Genomic DNA, 21261 nt, shown 5'->3' with positions numbered 1-21261 from the left:
TTATTTTGATGTTTATTTATTTTTGAGAGAGAGAGAGCATGCCTGAGTGGGCGAGGGGCAGAGGGAGAGGAAGACACAGAATCTGAAGCAGGCTCCAGGCTCTGAGCTGCCAGCATAGAGTCTGATGCAGGGCTCGAACTCACAAACTGTGAGCTCATGACCTGAACTGAAGTTGGATGCTTAACCGCCTGAGCCACCCAGGAGCCCCAGTGTTTATTTATTTTTGAGAGACAGAGCGAGTGGAGGAGAGTCAGAGAGAGAGGGAGACACAGAATCCGAAGCAGGCTCTAGGCTCTGAGCTGTCAGCACAGAGCTGGATGCGGGGTTCGAAATCACAAACTATGGGATCATGACTTATGCTGAAGTCAGACACTTAACCAACTAAGCCATCCGGGTGCCCCAAGGGCTGAAAGATCTAGAAAGAAAGAAAGAGAGAGAGAGAGAGAAGGGAGGGAGGGAGGAAGGAAGGGAGGGAGGGAGGAAGGAAGGAAGGGTTTTAGAAACAATTTATAAAACTCTAAATTCTCCAATAATGTTACGTTCCAGTACCTGTCTTTGATATCTCTGTAGTCCATATAGCCGTTTGTAAAATATTGTACTTAAAAGCTTTTATAAGTGATTTCAATTCTAGTTTTTCTTTTTAAATTGGGCATATTTTACAGTAGATTTGTCACTGCAGTACTTGTGTGTGTGTATATATATATGTATGGGTGTGTGTGTGTGTGAGAGAGAGAGAGAGAGAGAGAGAGAGAGATTGACCTTCGAAAGGTCCTCTTTGCAGCCTGCAGGAGGACTAGAATAGAAAAGAGAAATAAGGAGCAGCCTAGGTCTTCCCAGGCTGTCCCTCCTCTCTGGATTGCACACTGGGATGCAGGTGGTTCTAGACCATTTGATCTTGATGCTTGCACACAACTTTCTGTAGTCCACCATTTCTCAATGATTTTTATCTCAGGATCTCTTTCCCCTCTTGGTTTGTATGGGTTATATCTATCAATGTTTGCTATAGTAGAAAGTAAGACAGAAGCATTTTTTTATATTATTTATTTTGAGAGAGAGAGACAGAAAGCGCAAGTTGGGGAGGGGCAGAGAGAAAGGAGAGAGACCATCCCAAGCAGGCTACATGCTGCCAGCACAGAGCCCGATGCAGGGCTTGATCTCCTGAAACCACGAGATCATGACCCAGGCTGAAACCAAGAGTCAGAAGCTTATCCGACTAAGCCACCCAAGTGCCCAGGACGGAAACATTTTAAGTAATTACTAGCTCATATAAAATTAACAATAAATCAATGAAAAGGGTTGTGTGGCTCTACAGTTTTGCAGATTTCTGTGATGTTAGGCTTAATAGAAGACACTTGGAGAACGCTCGCAGTAGGCAGAGCCGGTGGCAGGGGCCAAATGGAGTGATTGTCTGGCACCCAGAGCAAGACTGGTTCATTTCTTCCTAGTGAAGAAGAGGACAGACTGGGGATGTGTGCCTGGTCATCTTTGGAGCAGGAGCCCTGTTTGTTGTCTCAGTTGATGTTGCTTTGTTTAAATGCCCTTTCCAGTCATCTGTGCATGAGCTCTCCATCTCCTTTCATGTTAAGTGTGTACTTTGGTAACGACCTTACTGTCGATCCTACACACTCTTGTGCATTGTAGGTCATTCATTCGACAAATGTTTGTTAAGCTTCTGCAGCGTGCAGGATGCTCTGCTGGGCACTGAGGCTAAAGCCGGGAACAGAATAGGCAGCATTTTTGTTCTGGTGACTTTACTTTTCATTTTAAACAGTTCATTAAATAAAATACTATTTATTTATAACTGCGATGAAATGTTTTTATGGTACAGGATGCTAACGTAAACCTATAACAGGGTGGCAGTCTTTCCTTTGGGATTATGGAGGCCTTTTTTAAGGAAGTGACACTCATGCCGTGTGCTCAGGGATGAGTGGTAATAGACGTGCGTCATGTGATTAACTTGTACTATGGTCGGAATCTTGTCTGTGACTCAGAAAGAAAGGTAAGAAAAAGGAAGAATTAAACTCCAACAGTGTTCCCAGTTGAGGGCAGGAGAGCAGATGGTTCGGACATAAGTACTGATTATTCGAGGAGAGAGTTGTCTTCTTTCTGAGACATTGTGGAGTTTGGCACTAGAACCATAACAACGAGAAGTTTATATGATGGGCCAGTACTTCTCAAATTTTAATGTGAACACAAATGATCTAGGGATCTGGTGAACCTGAATGCTTTGATTAAATAGGTCTGAGGTGGGCCCTGAAATACTGCTCTTCTAAAAAGCTCACACTAAATGCTGATGCTGCTGGTCCATGGACCACACTTTGAGTAGCAGGACCAAAATCATACATAATAAGATTTCAGCAGGAATATCAGGTGGACAAAAGGCCGGATGAATATTCTAGAGGTGATGTCGAATAGGGAGAGGTATTTGATAACAGAGAAGACAGCAGTTTGGTGTAAGAAGTACTGTGCTACATACTGAAGGTTAAAAGCAATTCACAGTTGCTATTACAGAGAGGACAGGAAAGCTAGGAATTGAGATAGATGGCCACTAGCTCAGCCAGTGGAGTATTCTACAGTCACTTCTGTGGGGAGGACCAAGTGAACTAAAAGGCGATTAGTCTGCCTAGGGAAAAGGTCAGGTACTGAGGATTGATGGCCACACCATGGTAATTATTTGGGCTCCAGAAAATGATCTAAGTGACCAGTAGCTAGTGGTACTAGAGAGAAGGTGCACTTTACTTGGAAAAAGGAAAATGTTCAATACTACTTCTCATTAATCATAAATGATTAATCCATAGATAGAATAGATTCAGGTAAAAAATGGTGGTAAAAGGCAAGGGCAGGAATAGAATGGGTGGGGAGACTTATAATTAATAACCCCTCTGAAAGTCACCCCCGCTAAGCCTAATAATTGCATATGTCTCTTCTTTATTTCACTGGCATCCAAAGCAGAAGCATATAAGGCCATCAAAAGACATTATTGGTCTGCCCTTGTTTCATTATATTATTGTGAAAAATATCTTTTTGTTGCAGTTATACTTTCTATCTTTGTTCAAGATATTTTATAGTTATTCATAAATGTATTTGGATTAGAGAAATTCATTAAGCTATGAACCATGTTATGAACTGTATTCATAAAAATATATTTAATCATATTCTCTTCATGGCTTAAAAGAAATATTGTGGAATGCTATAACGGCTTAAAGCCTAATTTTCTCCCCCTTGAGAATGTCATCTCTTTGGATTTGGCAAAATCTTATGACCTTCAGAACACAGAAGGAAAGGAATTAGGGTATCTACACTGATCGTAGTTTTTTAGATTACTTGTCTTTTAACTCTTTTTACAGGTACCTATAGAAGGATAATAAGCATAATTTACTCATAAAAAGAACTAAGCGAATACTGAATCAGGCAATTGTCTTAAACTTTCTAAAACCCCGAAGATGGAAATGAATCAATTCAATACTAGTTGATTTTAAAGTAAAATCAACTTTTTTTTTATAAGATGAGTAAATTATTTATTCACATATATTTAAAAGTGTGGCCAAACACATAATGTAAAATTGAGCATCTTAACCATTTTTAATGTCCAGGTCAGTAACCACATGTATATTGACGTGATTGTGCAATTTGTTCTAGAAAGAACTTTTCTCGCAAAACTCGTAAAATCTACTATGTTAATTAATTAGGTTGCCTCTTGATTTTTAGAGGCAGGCACTCCTAAAAGGGGAGCCTGAGGAAAGTTGAGGGTACAGCATATGTTTGTGAAAGATCAAGTTTCCTTAGATATCTTCACTTCTAAACTGTGACTCAGTAAAAACTGGGTGTCAAGGAACATGAAAGGTACGAAAGCAGTTTTTTAAAAAGATATGAACTATATAAAAAGGAACTCTTGTGAAGTCACAGACTTGAAAACGAGGAGTCATGTTACAAAGATGATAATTTTTGTATTGCCTTAGGTTTAAATGATTAGGTTACGAAAAAGTATACAACAGGCTGTCAGTCTTTGGATAGTGGCTATCTAAATAGTGCAGCAGGATGTTGCCAGCTGGATGGGGGGGGGCTGGAAGGCTGCCCCCCTGCCATGCCAAGGGAGCATTTGGGGCAGAGAGTAGCTGGTAGTACTCTATCTTCACCGGGGGACCAGTGTCAACTACATACGATGATGTACCTGCCACATCTCATTCAGCTGCCGTCCAGAGGCAGCCCCACGGGGAAGAGTATTCACAGGAGAAGTAAAAAACATTTCCATGCATGCCATTTCTTAAATGCCTTAGAAATATGGCGAAGAGCCTATTATCACTTCTTAAAAACCTAGAAACAATTCTAGAGACTAAGAAAAAACCATTCAGTTTTGAAGCCAAGCAGCTTGGAAACTAGATTTGTGTTCCCGAATGCCTATGTGACTCAGTTGTCCCTTCTAATAAAATAAGTCTTGCTCTCCACTGGATCAGTGATGAATTTGGTGAGTGAGAATGGGGGCCCCACCTTCATCTGGCTGATATGAATCTAGTGAGATGAAACTAAAAGGTGGGACTTAGAGTACAAGCCTGTTTTCTTCTGGTTTGCCTTGGGTTCCTTGACTCCATAGCAAACCTCTTAATTGAAACCTATTATTAAGCCCTCAGAAGTTCTACCAAGAGTTAGTATTCGAAATTGCCCCTGCTTGCAAATTATGCATCATTTTGCTTCTGTATCATTGAGGGTCATACAGGTCTGTTCTTGACATCTTTTTACCCTTGTGACTTCAGAGGGCACAGAAACAATCCTCGGTGCTGGGTTCTGCATTTGTTGCTCCCCCCCCAAGTTTCTAAGTTTTTTGTTGCTTATTTTAATATACTTCAAAAGGATTTAGTAAAGTCTTGGTTTTGGTAGTAGTGGTATATATTTAAACAGCTAGTGTAATCATATCAATATTGGAATATTTATATTACCAAGCAGCATGCAAGATTCTAGCCCCAGTCAGAGTGAGTTTTAGGTATTTCCAATCTGTATCTTAGAAAATCTTTTTTTTTTTTTAAATACCTAAACTTAACCTGCTCCAGAATGGACTGGGTTAGGGATACACAGTTAGGGGTTTATTAAATAATAAGGGGCTTATTAATCTGAAGGCTACTCATCTATTATGCAACTAATGAACTGGAAGAATGGACTTTGAGATTTTAATCCATTTCCTTGTTTTGAGCTACTGAAGTGGTTAAATATGTGTGCTGCACAGCTTATCAAAGTGTGTTTCTATTTAACCTAAATCCAGAGGGAAATGGAAACACACATTTACATCTCAGCTAGAGCAAAGTTGAGATGCTTTAGAATTTTTCTTTAGGGTACATGTTTTAAGTTTATTTATTTATTTTGAGAGAGAGCCTGAGCAAGTTGGGGAGGGGCCAGGGGAAAGAAGAGAATCCCAAGCAGGCTCAGCACCATCAGCACAGAGCCTGACGCAGGGCTCGAACCCATGAACCACGAGATCATGACCTGAGCCCAAGTCAGACGCATAACTGACTGAGCCACCCAGGCGCCCCTCTTGAAAATACATTTTGTGCCCTCACAATCCTTAGTAGTGATTGGCGTCTGCTCCTAAAGTTCATTTCTATTTGGGGAAATCATTTGGTTTTTGTTTGGTTAATGCAGGTGAATAATACATAGAGAGGGAGAAAGAAAGAGCTCTTCAAGCCATAGCGATGCACAGCCAGAATCTCAAAGGCTCTTCAAACAGCTGTAGAGGGGCGGGGAAACAGCAAATTCGAAGCCTTTCAACCGTGACATTTTCTTCTAATGAAGAATAGCTTGAAAGCTGTAATTTTGAGAGTGTTGCAGTATTTTGAAGTCAGACACTTAGCACATTTTTAAATAGTGGTGAGATTAAAATTTTTTTTTTATCTTATATGGAATTAAGCATTTTTGGTCATCATCTCTCTTTGATGGTTGTGGGTATCAGAGTGAACGCCAGAGTTGTTAAAATTAAATGGGTTCCAGCAACATCTCTTTTTGCCCTTTTGCTCCATTGTTTTCATGATACAGGAAGATATTTTTTATCTCTAAAAAAAACCCAAAAAACAAAAAAAACAGTGTGCTTTCTTTTTCTGTGCTTCCCAGATGACCTTGAATTAATTCTTTATTTTTATACTTTGCAGTACATTTTTATACCTGAAATTCCTGGTAGTGTGGGCACTGGTCCTCCTGGCCGATTTTGTCCTGGAGTTCAGATTTGAATACCTGTGGCCGTTTTGGCTTTTCATCAGGAGCGTCTATGATTCCTTCAGATACCAGGGACTGGTATGTTTATTAATACGTGTTTTCCAAGTATAAGGGATTTAATTTTCTAAGAAAATCTTCAGGAACTGATGATAAAACGGTCTAAAGTATATTTTATTAGTAATACTTAGGTGACTGTATTGAGCTAATAGGACCTATGGACTGAAACTGGCCTCTAAGGCTGTTTTATCTAAATCCACAGATCAGATCATCATACTCCCCACCGCCTCTACCATTCCAGAGACAAGAAGAGAAGGGAAGAAAGACCTTGGGAGGGAAACAAAGCAGTGAAGAAAGCAATAATTACCCAGTCCTACTCTGAAGTATTATTTCTGAAGCCCCAGTCCCTGTGTTAGCGATTGGGTTAGAGTTAGAGCGGGGGTTCTCAAACTTTCTGGGGGTCTCAGGGCCCTGTTGCGCTCTTGAAGTACATTGCTGAGGATTCTAAGGAGCTTCTACATATGTGGGTTAGATCTATCCATATTTACTATATTAGAAATTAAAACTTTGAAAACAAATTTAAATATTTGGTAATTCACTTGAAAATAATAACAAGCCCATTACATGTTAACGCCAATTACTTTTTTAAATGAAAAATAACTATATTTTCCAAAACAAAAAAAATGAGAAGATTGACTACATTTTTGCAAATCTCTTTAACGTCTGGCTTAATGGAAGACAGCTGCATCTTCCTATCTGCTTCTGAACTCACTCGATTGCAATATCACATATCAAGTAGCATCTAGAAAAAGCCACCTTAGGCCTAGTGAACGAGCATGTAAAAGGCAGATGACATCTTGGTATTGTTATGAAAATGATGTTGACCTGTAAGACCCACTGAAAGGATCCAGGAATCCCCAAACTATGTTTTTGTTTTGTTGCGTTTTGTTTTTTAAGTTTTTGTATTTTTAAAGCGTGTGTGCGGGTTTGCGCATGTGCACACGTGCACACGTCCGTGACCAAGAGAGAGGGAGAGAGAATCCCAAGCTCCATGGGGCCTGATTCAAGGCTTGATATGGGCTCTATTTCAGGAACCATGAGGTCATAACCTGAGCCATTACCAAGTGTCAGACACTTAACTGATTGGATCACCCGGGTGCCCGCACCTCCCCGCCCTAGACCATGTTTTGAAAACTGCTGGTTTAGAGCACGGGCACAGGCCTGGGCTTGTTCCCTTGGCTGACCCGCAGTTCTCTTGTGTTCCGTGACCACATCTTAAACTTGTAACTCTTCTCCAGAATCCAGAGCCTTGAAAAGACGGCCTGGAGCTCGTGTCCTGTTGGTAATACATGATGGTGGTGCGTCCAGAGAAAGGCTGCATTATTAAAATCCTGCACATCCACAGAGTTCCTACTGTTGTGGTTCATTTGTGCTCCAACAGCCTATTCTTTAAGAATGAGGCTCTTTAGGAATGTTTGATGAGGAGGGAAGCCTTTTCCATGTTACAGTTCTAATTCTTTTAGGTAACCCACCTGTGGAGTCCAAATGATCTCACTGTGATCCAACCCCAGTTTGTTCTGGTCCCGTTCTTCTTCATGACTTGAGGCCATAAATAGGATTATTCTTTAATGTTCAATTAACCTCTGCTTTTTACATGGTGGGTTTTCAATGTTTAAAGTTGCCTGTTGTCACTTGCTCTACAGTTACTGCATGGCAGTTTCAGAGATCTTTGTCCAACATGCTTTTAATACTCTCTGTTTGAAAATGACAAGTGCTAAGATGTGTTTTTAATGTTGTTTTGTTTTTTTCCTTTAGGCCTTCTCAGTATTTTTTGTTTGTGTAGCATTCACGTCAAATATAATATGTCTGCTGTTCATCCCCATACAATGGCTTTTTTTTGCTGCTAGCACCTACGTGTGGGTTCAGTACGTATGGCACACAGGTAAGTCATAATGGCTTCTTAAAATGGATAGAAATCGAGGTTCAACTTTTTAAATGATTTCTTAGAATACATAGAGTTGAACTTAATGTGGACATTTTGTTATATTTTGTTTTTTTACTTAAAAAATTGTTTTAATGTTCATTTTCGCGAGAGACAGAACACGAGGTGGGGAGGAGCAGAAACAGAGGGAGACACAGAATCTGAAACAGGCTCCAGGCTCTGAGCTGTCAGCACAGAGCCTAATGCAGGACTTGGCCTCGGGTACGGTGAGATCATGACCTGAGCTGAAGCCGGATGCTTAATCAGCTGAGCCACCCAGGCACCCCAATGTGGACATTTTAAAGTGGCCTTTTCCTAATAGATTGTATCTTTAAATTATATTTCGTCTTTTTTTCCAGTATTGAATGAAAAGTTTAAGCCTTTATGACTTGACATCTCAGTTGTAGGCATTTCAATCACCAGTTATCATTATCAAGATATTTTTGTGTGTGTGTGTGTGTGTGTGTGTGTGTGTGTGTGTGTGTTTTGAAGTGATTTCTCTTTATGTAGACTTGAAGAAGCCACGTTCCACATAGGAAAAATCTTCCTGCAGTGTCAGCTTTGAAAGGAATGTGTGAGCTCATTTAGTTGAACTCGTGTTTGGTCTGAGAATCCCCACAGCATCCCTGATACTTGGTAGTTTAATCTCTGATTGAAAGCCTTCAGTGATAAGGAACTCAGCTGTTGGGGCCTCTGTAATAGAAAGTTCTTCCTGATACTAAGCCAGAATTTTCCTCCTGATACTTCTGATCCAGCACATCTTGACTGTTTTGGGGCTTGCTTATCTGTTAGAGGATATAAGGAGGCTTTCCCCCACAAATACAGGGAAGAGTCCAGAACTTTTTCTTCAGATTCGAGGGGTCTACAGGCCATCCCCTCGAACCCAACATCCCTACATTAGAGCCCCGCTGAATGAGTGTGGTCTCCCGTCCACAGTTAACATTTCTTTGGAAATTCAAAGTCTTCTCTCTCGAGTCATCTTTTCTGTAGGCAGAACACTTCTGGTTTCATCAGCTTTCCTTGTGTGTCATCTGAACCACTGTCACCATCCTGACCGCCTCAGTTCTTAGAGGTCCTCTTAACCAAAGTGTGCTGTTCCAGGTATGTTCTGCCTGGAGCAGAGCCACACAGTCACCTCCCTTTTTACAGCTGTACTTCTGCTGTCTCAAACTAAGATCAGACGAGACACTCTCATATTTCTTCCAGGCCACTGTGGCAGCCTGAGTTGGGCGCATGGGGTGTGAAGATGGGCTCTCAGCACACTACACCTGTCAGCAAAGCCGCATGAAGCTTGATTCTTAGGCCCGGCAGCACAGCCTGTAGGTTTTTGATCCTGGAGGGAAAGGCAGCTCCTAAAAGTTCCCTGTAGCAGTGTTCATCCTCTTCTCAGAGGTGCCAAGGGGATGGTGCTGGCGTGTGTCGTGGGCATGTGTCAGCTCTGATACTTGAAGTTTCCACCGTGAGCGTGGTTTTCTCCATCTCTCATATCTGACTTGATTCATAAGCTAACATGACAGTTCCTTAGTCTGCTTTCCTCTAATTAAAGTGAGTTTTTCATACTTTAGTTTTTCCTTGTATTTCCTGGTCCTGGGTCCTGGTTCAGGTGAGTTGCCATTTACACTCGTCATTCTGTCTGGGTCTCAGTTTTCTCTGTCATATGAGGGTAAAGTAATCTAGATAATGTCTAGGGGAGCCTTCCAGTTCAATAATCCATGACTTTGATGAACTATAATGATTTTCTAGATTACTTTAATAATGTCTTAGCAGTTGGGGAAAAAAACTAGCCCTGTAACTATTAATAGAACCTATTGGGAACAAGTGTAATAGTTGACCATGGGGCAGCAGTGAAGCTAATACCATGAGTGATAACCAGCCTCCTTTTAGCCCTAGGCTCAGAAATGTGTGTTGGAGTAGCTAGGTTGTGAAGTGTGTTTTAATTTGGAATGACTACTGCTCAAATAAACAAAACAAAGCAAACTTTATGTTCTTACGGGGCCAGGCAAATATGAGTACAATTTTTATAACCTGGGATTAATTTCTTTTGCCACTTGTTAAAATTTAAAATTCTTTCTTAAGTTTATTAGGAATAGTTGATGAAATTATATATTGCCACAAAAAAATGATAATGTTCTATCATGAACTTCTTTTCCTTACTGTTAAGAGGGAAAAAAACAGGACATAAAACTAGGTACAGCATGACTCTTTCACTTGTTCAAACATCTTTTCATGATTTTATTATTTGACAAGTATAGCAATAAAGACATTTTGTCCAAAATTTTCCATTTTTTTCTATAATGTGCATATTATGTGTATGATAACTTTAGGAATTAATATAAGAAGTTAGGGAATCTAAAAAAATTTTTTAACGTTTATTTTTGGGAGAGTGCAGTGGGGGAGGCGCAGAGAGAGAGAGGGGGACAGAGAATCCAAAGTGGGGTCTGCTGACCACAGTGAGCCCAACACAGGGCTTGAACTCACCAACTGTTAGATCACAACCTGAGCTGAAGTCTGGTGCTCAACTGACTAAGCCACCCAGGCGCCCCAGAAATAATAAATTTTTGAAAATGCATTTTGAAATGAACTTGTGAAAATGCCCCATTTTTTCTAGATTAAATCTATAAGAATGGTTGAGGCCATTAGGTGCCTTTACAGAACTTTGAGTGTCTCTTACCTTACATACTAGGTCTAAGGGGACTGAGATTCTCCTTAGGGACAGACTCCGCATCATCTTTATGAACTTGGACCCAATTTCTATAAACTCTAGGGCTTACTTTATTCTTCAGTATAATAAAGAGGTCGGACTAAATGATCTTCTTTGTAGTTCCAAGTTGCTATGATTTTTCTTTTATTTCATCCCAAAGAGCCTTAGTAAAAAGATCTTAGGTTACTGATTTCCCTCCCCCTGCCCCCCATTCCCTTTTCTGTAACTCACTTGTGTTATACAGTCTCAAAGGAGCTCTCTGCAGAGTTATTGGACCTCATGTCTCTGTAGCCCATCTTTATAAAACAATCCCATTATTAATCATATCTTGACGTAGACCCAGCTTGCAGATTTTGATTGTAAAAATCAGTGAAAATTATCCCATTATTTGTATCTTATTTATTCTACTGCAAGTTGCTTTTTCCTCCCTTGAAAATTGTTTTTAATTACAAAAGGAATATAAGCTTATAGTTAAGAAAAACAGTTTGTAGAACAGAACTTAAATGTCAGAAACATTTCTTTTAGTTGTTTTTTTTAAAGTTTATTTATTTATTTTTGAGAGGGAGAGAGAGCAAGCGAGGGAGGGGCAGAGAAGGAGGAACACAGAGCATCCCAAGCAGGCTTCACACTGTCAGCGCAGAGCCCAATGCAGGGCCCAAACCCACAAGCTGTGAGATCATGACCTGAGCCGAAATCAAGAGTCAGAGGCTTAACCAGCTGAGCCATCCAGGTGCCCCTTAAATGTCAGAAACATTTCTTTATGTTAAAACTCATTCTTAAGAATTTGTTTTGTTTTTTACATATCATTTCATGTTAGTACAGATCTTCATTCTTTTGAAAATCTGTATCATAGTCATTATACAGATTTATTATAAACAGTTCTCTATTTGATAGGCATTTCAATTAATTCTACATTTTTACTATTGTGAATAATAATATAGTGAATATTCTTTATTCACTATATTTATTCCACGGAGTTTTAAAAGATTTCTATAGGGTAGATTCCCAGAATTGGAATTTCTGGGTCAAAGGTATAATATTTTAAATTTAATTCTACTAACCAAACTGCCTTCTAAAAATTGTTGCCCCAATTTATATTTTTGACAAGTATGAGAATGAACCCTTAGCCTTATCCTGCCTATATTATTACCTGCCTTTTAAATTTTTGCTTATCTGATAGATTAAACAAATGGAATCTCATTTTTAAAACATTTGTATTTCCCTAATCAGTAGTAGTGAAACTGACCATCTTTTCATATGTTTTTTAGCCATCTATATTTTTCTTTTATGACTTGGAAATTATTTTCTTCAGTTGCCTTTTTCTTGATTTGTAGGAGTTCTTTGTACAGTAGGGCTATGACTCTTTTCTTTCGCATATTGTAAATATTTTTTGCCAGAATGTCCATCTTTTATTTTTGTCTATGATTTCATCACATCTTTTGTCATATAAAAGCTTTCAGTTTGGATCAAACTTCTTTTTAATTAGTTTAAAAGTCTTTCTTACTTTTTTTTTTAATGTTTATTTATTTGAGAGAGAGCAAGGGAGAGAGAGCAGGGGAGGGATAGGGAGAGGGAGACACAGAATCCAAAGCAGGCTCCAGGCTCTGAGCTGTCAGCAGAGCCTGACGCAGGGCTCAAACCTATGAGCCATTGAGATCATGACCTGAGCAGATGTCGGGCGCTTAACCACCTGAGCCACCCAGGTGCCCCTAATTCGTTTGAAAGCCTTAATGAAAGTTACTGTTGTTAAGAGAACAAAGTAATGGTTGCTAGAGGAAAGGCGCATAGGGGGACGGGCAAAATGGATGAAGGGGAGTGGAAGGTACAGGTTTATAGTTGTGGAATGAACAAGTGATGGGAATAAAAGGCCCAGCATAGGGACTATACCCAATGGCAATGTAATAGTGTTGTGTGGTGACAAATAGTAGCTACACTTGTGGTGAGCATACCATCACATACAGAGAAATTGAATCACTATGTGGTACCCATGAAACTAATGTAACATTGTATGTCAACAATACTCAAAAAACAAAAAGACAAAAGAAAGTTAACTGTACTTGAACTAGTGTCCCAAACAAACATCTGTTATGCTGGTTTAACGTATCACTGATGCTTGTCTCTCTGCTGCTTTCCCACAGAAAGGGGAGTGTGTTTGCCCACAGTGTCCCTCTGGATACTCTTCGTTTATATTGAAGCAGCAATTAGATTTAAAGATCTCAAAAATTTTCATGTAGACCTTTGTCGTCCATTTGCTGCTCACTGGTGAGTATTACGTTATTCTTTTTTTTTTTTTATAGTTTATTTTTGAGACAGAGCATGAGTGGGGGAGGGGCAGAGAGAGAGAGAAGGAGACACAGAATCTGAAACAGGCTCCTTCCAGGCTCTTAGCTGTCCACACAGAACCTGATGCCGGGCTCGAACCCACAAACCGCGAGATCGTAACCTGAGCCGAAGTTGGACGCTTAACTGATTGAGCCACCCAGGCACCCCTTTATGTATATTCTTAATCTCTAATTCAGTTCATTGCTTTTTCAATGTAGAATGGTAAGTTCCGTTATAAATTTTTTCTTAGAGATTTTACACAAACCCAGATGACAACACAACATGGCAGTAAAGAGCGTGTGCCCTCCTTTCAGGCAGATAAGTATTTGAGCCCCACTTCTTTCCCCTGATAGCATTGTCGCCTTGGACATGTCACCATCTCTAAGCCTTACCTCCCTCACCTGTGTTTTGGGGGCCTGTCTTGTGGGAAAGATGAAATGAGGGGATATATGTAAAGTATTTAACTTAATTTCAAGCACTTAGGTGTCTGATAAGTGTTATCTATTTTTATTTTAACCAGATAGTGATTCCAAAATGTCTTGATGAACTGACTTAATATTTGCTAACATTCATGGCAGAAACCAAAATAAACAGGAATCAACTAAAAAGATACCGTTTCCAATATTTTAAAGTCTTTTCACAAGCAAGTGAATTAAATAAACTTGGTCAATAAAACTTGTCACTTTAAATTGGCAGTGAGAGCACATTTAGACTAATTATAATGTATAAGTTTGAATGTTAATGAGGCTTAATATGAGTTTTGACAGTGTTTGCAAAAGCTTTAAGTGATATTGGACAGACTTATGAGTTAAATGAAAATATTTCAGCTTTTTATCCCAGAGGTTAGAGTCATAAGTACAGCTGGTTTAATTTGGTCGTACAAACCAAATGTTGGCGCTGATAATATCAGTACTTATTTATATATTTATGTTTTAAATGTTTATTCATTTATTTTTGAGAAGGAGAGAGGGCAAGCGGGGGAGGGACAGAGAGAGAGGGAGAGAGAATCCCAGGCAGGCTCCACAGTGTCAGCACAGAGCCTGATGTGGGACTTGATCCCACCAACTGTAAGATCATGGCCTGAGCTGAAATCATGACCAGATGCTGCACCAATTGAGCCATGCAGACGCCCCAGTACTTACTTAAATGATTCTTGAATTTATGTATGACTGTATTTATGAACTAATTTTTCAGGAATATCTGGTTGATAGTACCCTTCAGCCAGCAAGAAGATTAACTTAAACTAGTCCTCTGAATTTGACCCTGGCTTCTAGTATTAAAAATGAAATTGTGTCCCTTTAGACTTTTTAACACTTAAAATGTTTACTTATGCCCATTCATTAAATCTCTACCCTGCTAGTTCTTTAAAGCATACAGATGCCTAAGTTCTTCTTCTTTTTTTAATGTTTATTTATTTTATTTTGAAAGAGAATGTGCTCATGGGTGTGTGGGATGGGCAGAAATAGAAAGAGAGAGAATCCCAAGCAGGCTCTATGCTGTCAGCATGCAACCCAGTGCGGGGCTTGATCCCACAAACCGTGAGATCATGACCTGATCCAAAATCAAGAGTCAATGCTTACTGACTGAGCCACCCACTCAGACGCCCCCAGATGCCTAAGTTCTAATAATGCATAAGGGAGCTCAGTATTAATCAAAGGCATTAGTCAGTGTGTCCAGCAGTCACTGTGGTAAGTTCTTGAGAGTTGGCTTAAAGAATGCCAGAGTCCGGTGGGCAACCTCTTGTGGTCTAGCAGCCCCTCTGTTCCTGCAGGTTTGCTCGACATGTCAGCTGCCTGTCACTTCCCCAGCCGACATCAGATATGTTTATGTTCGCTAAATGCTCCACTACCATCATCGTCTAGAATTTATTTCTTAATTTCAGTCATAGGTGTCCTCGTGTGTTTGATGCGTGTGTTGTTTGTTTTTAACTGGCAATTATTGGCTGGGTCTTCTTCTTTCTAGCATCGGGTACCCTGTGGTGACTTTGGGCTTTGGCTTCAAAAGTTACGTAAGCTACAAAATGCGGTTACGGAAGCAAAAGGAAGTGCAGAAAGAGAACGAATTTTACATGCAGCTTCTTCAACAAGCCCTCCCCCCAGAGCAACAGATGCTTCAGAAGCAAGAAAAAGAGGCTGAGGAAGGTAGGTCTTTACCCTAAAGCTGTGTTGACTCAGTAGATTAGTCATGATTTTGTCTATCAGTAGATTCCTCCCCCCCCCGGAAAAGTTGGTAGGACATTGGAAGGTTACCAAGGATTTTCCTGTTTTCTGGTGTTTCCCTTCAGGGCCATTGCTTTGTTTGGTCATGAAATACAGGGCGTGGATGTTTTCTGACTAGTATCTGAAGACCATGTGCTTTTAATATGTTTATTTTATTGTTTTTATAGCTTATTCTTCATTTCAGTCTCTTATAAATATTTAAAAACGTTTATTCTCAGTAGCAACGTGGTATATATAACTTTGTCCATTTGTAATTGAAGCAAGCCAAGAACCAAAGTATAAGCAAGATCAAAATGTAGACATAAACAGAAGTTAAAATTCTTCTGAATAGAGCAAAAGTGGTTCGGCCCCATTCTAAATGGTTCCTGTAATGCAGTGTGGCTCTTAAAGTGCTCTGTGTCTAACAGGACTGCTCTACTGAGCATATATCTAATTCAGTAGGTGAATTGACAGCAGTACTAGTTTTCTTTGAGAGTTGGAAGTTTAGAGTCATGTTTGTAGTTGACATTTACCGAGATCTTACTCTCTAGTATGATGCAGAAGTATCTCTCCCAGTAGACTTGGACAGGCTGGAATGCGTGGACCTCATTCGGAAAATTCTTTTCTTGTGGCCTAGTAGATGACCTAGGCCTCGTTACCTCATTGTTAGAGTCAAGAAAAACACAGATGCCCCGGATCCTGACCTCATACCTCTTCTTTTGTTTCATTTAATCACTTTCTTTTCGGCAAAGCTCTTAGCAGTTTATTTAGCATCTTTTAAAATATGGTATCTTAAGAGTCTGATCTGCCTGTGTTCTCTCATCACAGCGGCAGACAAGTTTGATTTGACTGATAAATTCCGTATGACTTAATTATGAAATCCTCCTCTTATTTTCAAGGCCCAAACTGTAATGGTTTGGTGTTTATAAATGATCATGATTTTCCATAAGTGATAGTGATTTTATTTATTTTGAGAGAGAGAGGGAGGGAGAGAGAGTCTCAAGCAGGTACCACACTGTCAGCACAGAGTGTGATACAGGACTCGAACCCATGAACCATGAGATTACGGCCTGAGCTGAAATCAAGAGTTGGACGCTCAGCCTTAACCCCAGGCACCCTATGGATTTGCCTGTGCAAGTTAGCATGATACGGTGTGCTTATTGTTTCTAAATGGGTTTGTAGATTGTAGTGAGTTTCAGAGCGTAGATAATGCAGTTGTTGAATCAACCTGTGCTGTGTTTTTATATAACTAAATGTTCCGGTGTGGGTTTTTTCGTTTGTTGGTTTGTTTTTGGTATTGTAGCAGCCAAAGGATTGCCTGACATGGATTCCTCGATCCTTATACATCACAACGGAGGTATCCCAGCCAATAAAAAACTCTCCACAACTTTGCCAGAGATAGAATACCGAGAAAAAGGGAAAGAGAAGGACAAGGATGCCAAAAAACACAACCTTGGAATAAATAACAACAATATTCTACAACCTGTAGACTCGAAAATACAAGAAATTGAGTATATGGAAAACCATATCAATAGTAAAAGATTAAATAACGATCTTGTGGGAAGTACAGAAAATCTCTTGAAAGAGGACTCATGCACTGCTTCCTCAAAAAATTACAAAAACGCCAGTGGAGTTGTGAACTCCTCACCTCGCAGTCACAGCGCCACAAATGGGAGCATTCCTTCCTCATCTAGTAAAAACGAGAAGAAGCAAAAATGCACTAGCAAGAGCCCAAGTGCACACAAGGACTTAATGGAAAACTGTATTCCTAATAACCAGCTAAGCAAACCAGATGCACTGGTAAGGTAAGTGTGCATGCCGGAGCCTTCCGACCACTTTCCCAGGAGACCTGACTTAGGTCTGGAAAACCAGACCCTTCCCATATGGGCCTGTAGGAATTATTGGTGATCAGAGACTGTGGCTTTTAACTCGGTGGTATTTGAAGTGTTTATTTCACATGAGTTTGCTGGCCACCTGTGTCCTGAAGCATTGATTGCTGCTCTTTCAAGTGTTTTGAGTAAGGTGACAGTGATCTCTTTGCACGACTGAGCAATTTACATGTAACTCGATTCTTGCAGTGGTATTGAGAGGCAGATCTGTGGTCCCGGTCTTGCTGTTTGCACATCCAGACTTCTTGTGGCAGAGACATAAGACAAAGAGTTCGTGTCCTGTTCATCCGCGTCTCTGTCAGACCAGATCCGAAAGGCGGGGTGGGGTGGGTGCGGAGAAAGTTGACCTTGCCACCTTGTGCTTGTTTTTGTTATTCCACGTAAACATGGATTATGCCCGCAGATAACTTTGGGAAAGTTGGGTGTGAAAGGTAATCTCTAAGCATCCCACAGGTAAATACAATATTAGGCTTCAATTGTAATCAGAAATGTACCTTTTCCCACCTTTAAGTAAAAGAATAACGTCNTGCGGAGAAAGTTGACCTTGCCACCTTGTGCTTGTTTTTGTTATTCCACGTAAACATGGATTATGCCCGCAGATAACTTTGGGAAAGTTGGGTGTGAAAGGTAATCTCTAAGCATCCCACAGGTAAATACAATATTAGGCTTCAATTGTAATCAGAAATGTACCTTTTCCCACCTTTAAGTAAAAGAATAACATCGTTGTATTTATCTTTACTGGCTCAGCCTTAATTTTGCTCTGTTTTATATAGTTTCTAAAATACACATATGTTCTTTTTACCTCATATCTTTCAGTTTGGAAACTGGGATCTGAACAGGAGGTTTTGGGGTTTTTTAAAAAATTTTTATTTGTTTATTTATTTTTTTTTGAGAAAGAGAGAGGTAGAGACAGAGTACAAGCAGGGGAGGGGCAGAGAGAGAGGGAGACACAGAATCCAAAGCAGGCTCTGTCAGCACAGAGCCTGAAGTGGGGCTCGAACCCACAAACCATGAGATCCTGACCTGAGCCAAAGTTGGTAGCTCAGCTTACTGAGCCACCCAGGTGCCCCTGAACTGGAACTTTTTTCATTTGTAGCTCAAGAGGACAATTATAGCTCCCTCTCTCTACAAAGTTATTTTATATTCCTCTTCCTTTGGCTTAATTAAGAGCAGATAATTTCTTCTAGGAGGTAAGGTTTCCAGTGTTATAAATTACATGTACTAGATTATTAACTTGTCTTAACTTTCTGACTGACAGATTAAGAGAAATATATGTGGGTTCTGCTGCTAAAGGCCCTAGAGATTTCCTAGTCCCCAGCCACTTTGAGAAGCATACCGTGCTGTTGAGGATGCCAGGCCAGCACCCACATCTGTTTGTTGTGACATTCTGCCCACAATGCCCTGCAGAGAAAACACTCAGTGGAGAACCCCCCTCCAGGGGCCCGTAGGAGAAAGACCAATTAGTTACCCTTCTATTTCAAAGGAAACGTCCCACAAATTTATTATGTGCTATAAATGAAACATGTGCCACAAGCTTTTTAACATCCTTTCTCCTGTCCACTTTTAATAATAGCAGTCAAGTCAAAACAGTTTTCCTCTTTGGGTATTGCAGAGACAGCAGGTACGGCTCAGCCTTGTGATACCATCTCAGTTGGGCCCCAGCTGTAACGTTGATTGACTCGACCACCTAATCTGCCTCTCGTAAAGAAGGTCAAGGACTCAGATGGCCCGTCTTGCTTCTGTGGGCCCAGCGCCCCCATGCCTCGTCCTGGGTGGAACGGCTCTTTCTGTGGTCACTAATGTGTACTCTAATGCGCCTTTATCTGAAGGGCCGCAGAATACTATTACCCTGTTTTAGGGAATACTTGCTGTTAAATACATAAATAGAAAATATTATATTTAAAATGTTTTACAGGCTTCCATAGGATTACTTTCCATGTCTGATATATTACAAAGAATAAGGACATTCTGTAAATATCCAACAACAGGGAAGAAACTTAAATAAACTATGGTCCATCCATTTGATGGAATTTTTTAAAAAAATGTTTATTTTTGAGAGAGAGAGAGCGAGCGAGCGAGCAGGGGGAGGAGCTGAGAGAGAGAGAGGAGAGAGAATTCCATGCAGACTCCATGCTGCCCACGCAGAGCCTGACACAGAGGTCGAACTCACAAAACGTGAGATTGTGACCTGAGCTGAAACCAAGAGTCGGACTGAGTCACCCTTTCTGATGGACTTTTAGTATAGACATTACAAAATCATATTTTTAAGCCATGTTAAACATGTAGGGAAGTGCTCATGACATAACATTTATTTAAAAAAATTTTTTTTAACATTTATTTTTGGCAAGAGATAGAGTGCATGTGGGGGTGGGGCAGAGAGAGAGGGAGACACAGAATCTAAAGCAGGCTTCAGGCTCTGAGCTGTCAGCACAGAGCACGATGCGGGGTTCCAACCCATGAGCGGTGAGATCATGACCTGAGCCAGAGTTGGACGCTTAACTGACTGAGCCACCCAGGCGCCCCAATAATATTTAATGAAGAAAGTAGAAAGCAGTTTTATTAAAAACATCTTTTTTTCTAATATGCACAAAAGTGATTCGAAGGGGAAGGAACTAAAACGATAATAATCATTATTGCCTCATGATGGCATCGGGGCTTTAGTTTTTCTCTTTACTTTCGTGCATTTTCAAGTTTTCCAAGATGAACAACAATAGAAGTTTATAAACAGAAGCTGTCTGAGCACATCCCTCAGCCTGGTTGTAGGAGGCGTTTTCGCATTTCCCTTCTCCCTTCTTGGCTCTCTCCCGTTTCCTCTTTGACTTCATATATGCTTTGATGAACATTAGTAAGACTGTAACCGACCCAAACCTGACGTGCTTGAGTTGTTAGCTGGAGAGTGTGATTGTGTCTTCAGATGGAGGGGGGCTGGATTCGGGGTGCCTGAGGGCTCCTTCTGATGCAAATGCACTGGGCTGACCCCGTATATACAGGAGCCCTGGGCTGCTGCACACACACCCAGGGCTGTGCCCAGGGCTGTACAGGCTGGCTGGAGGGAGAGGACTCATCTCCCACTTCCTGTTTTAAACATTTTTTTTTTTTAAATCACTTGAAAAACCAGTACTGTAATATTAATGGTAAATTAATTGCAAAACACCCTACAGCTCGTCTGTCTCAGGATCGTGGTTAAGAACGGCTCTATTTAAGGAACCAGTACCATGACTTGGGGGGAAATTCATTAGGACTCCACTTTCAGAGGGAATTCTCACAGGCAGGGTCGTGTGGCTGTGAAAAGGTTTGACAGTGAGCTCCGCTCTTCGGAGGGAGCAGGTAGTCCCTCGGGCCTTTTCTCCATCCCTCTCAGCCCCACGCACACTCCCCAGTGTGCGGGGTGCCACCCGCTGGCAGACGACAGCGAGGCCAAATCTGGCCCGCTGCCGGTTTTTGTAAAAAATAGTTTCTTGGCACCCAGCCACGCTCATTCACTTATGTGGCGTCTGTGGCTGCTTTTGTGCCACAGGGGTGGTTGAGTAGCTGCAACAGAGACAGAGACCGTATGGCCTACAAAGAGAGAGACGTTAACTGTCCAGCCCTTGGCGGAAGGAGTATGCCGACAGGTGGCTGCAATTACAGAGTGTGGGGGAAGGTGGGGATGTGGGAATAAGTGTCACCTGGAGGATCCTCCCCAGGAAAAGTTTGGGAACTTGTGAAAGCCAGCCCAAAGTTTCTCTTTTCGTTTGAAAAATACGTCTTACAAAATGACCTGACTTCTGCCAGCTTGATTTCTGAATCCTTTACCCAGGATATTTAGAAACAGGCTTATAATGTTGGTAGCCAAAATATTTTTAATTCCGACCTGAGAAAAAATTCTAGATAAAAACAGAAAAAACAAGGAGGATGATCAGGTTTTTTTCTAATTTTTTAAATGTGAATTTTGAGAGAGAGAGAAAGGGAGGGAGGGTGGGGGAGGGGCAGGGA

The 21261-nt window shown here is 40.7% G+C and overlaps 1 protein-coding gene across 1 annotated transcript in view; it reads left to right on the top strand.

The window, feature by feature from the left end:
* Window positions 1-1964: 1964 nt before the first annotated feature.
* Window positions 1965-21261, top strand: part of MACO1 (macoilin 1) — a 50422-nt gene continuing 31125 nt past the window's right edge. Inside the window, exons 1-6 of the mRNA XM_077775525.1 lie at window positions 1965-1999; window positions 6135-6276; window positions 8011-8137; window positions 13016-13139; window positions 15162-15340; window positions 16701-17202. Coding sequence (XP_077631651.1) covers window positions 1965-1999; window positions 6135-6276; window positions 8011-8137; window positions 13016-13139; window positions 15162-15340; window positions 16701-17202 — 1109 coding nt within the window. The remainder of the gene's footprint in view (window positions 2000-6134; window positions 6277-8010; window positions 8138-13015; window positions 13140-15161; window positions 15341-16700; window positions 17203-21261) is intronic.

Source organism: Crocuta crocuta, unplaced genomic scaffold, assembly GCF_008692635.1.
Source record: "Crocuta crocuta isolate KB4526 unplaced genomic scaffold, BGI_CrCroc_1.0 scaffold127, whole genome shotgun sequence".
Taxonomy (NCBI): Eukaryota; Metazoa; Chordata; class Mammalia; order Carnivora; family Hyaenidae; genus Crocuta; species Crocuta crocuta.
This window is presented reverse-complemented; position numbering and strand designations above follow the sequence as displayed.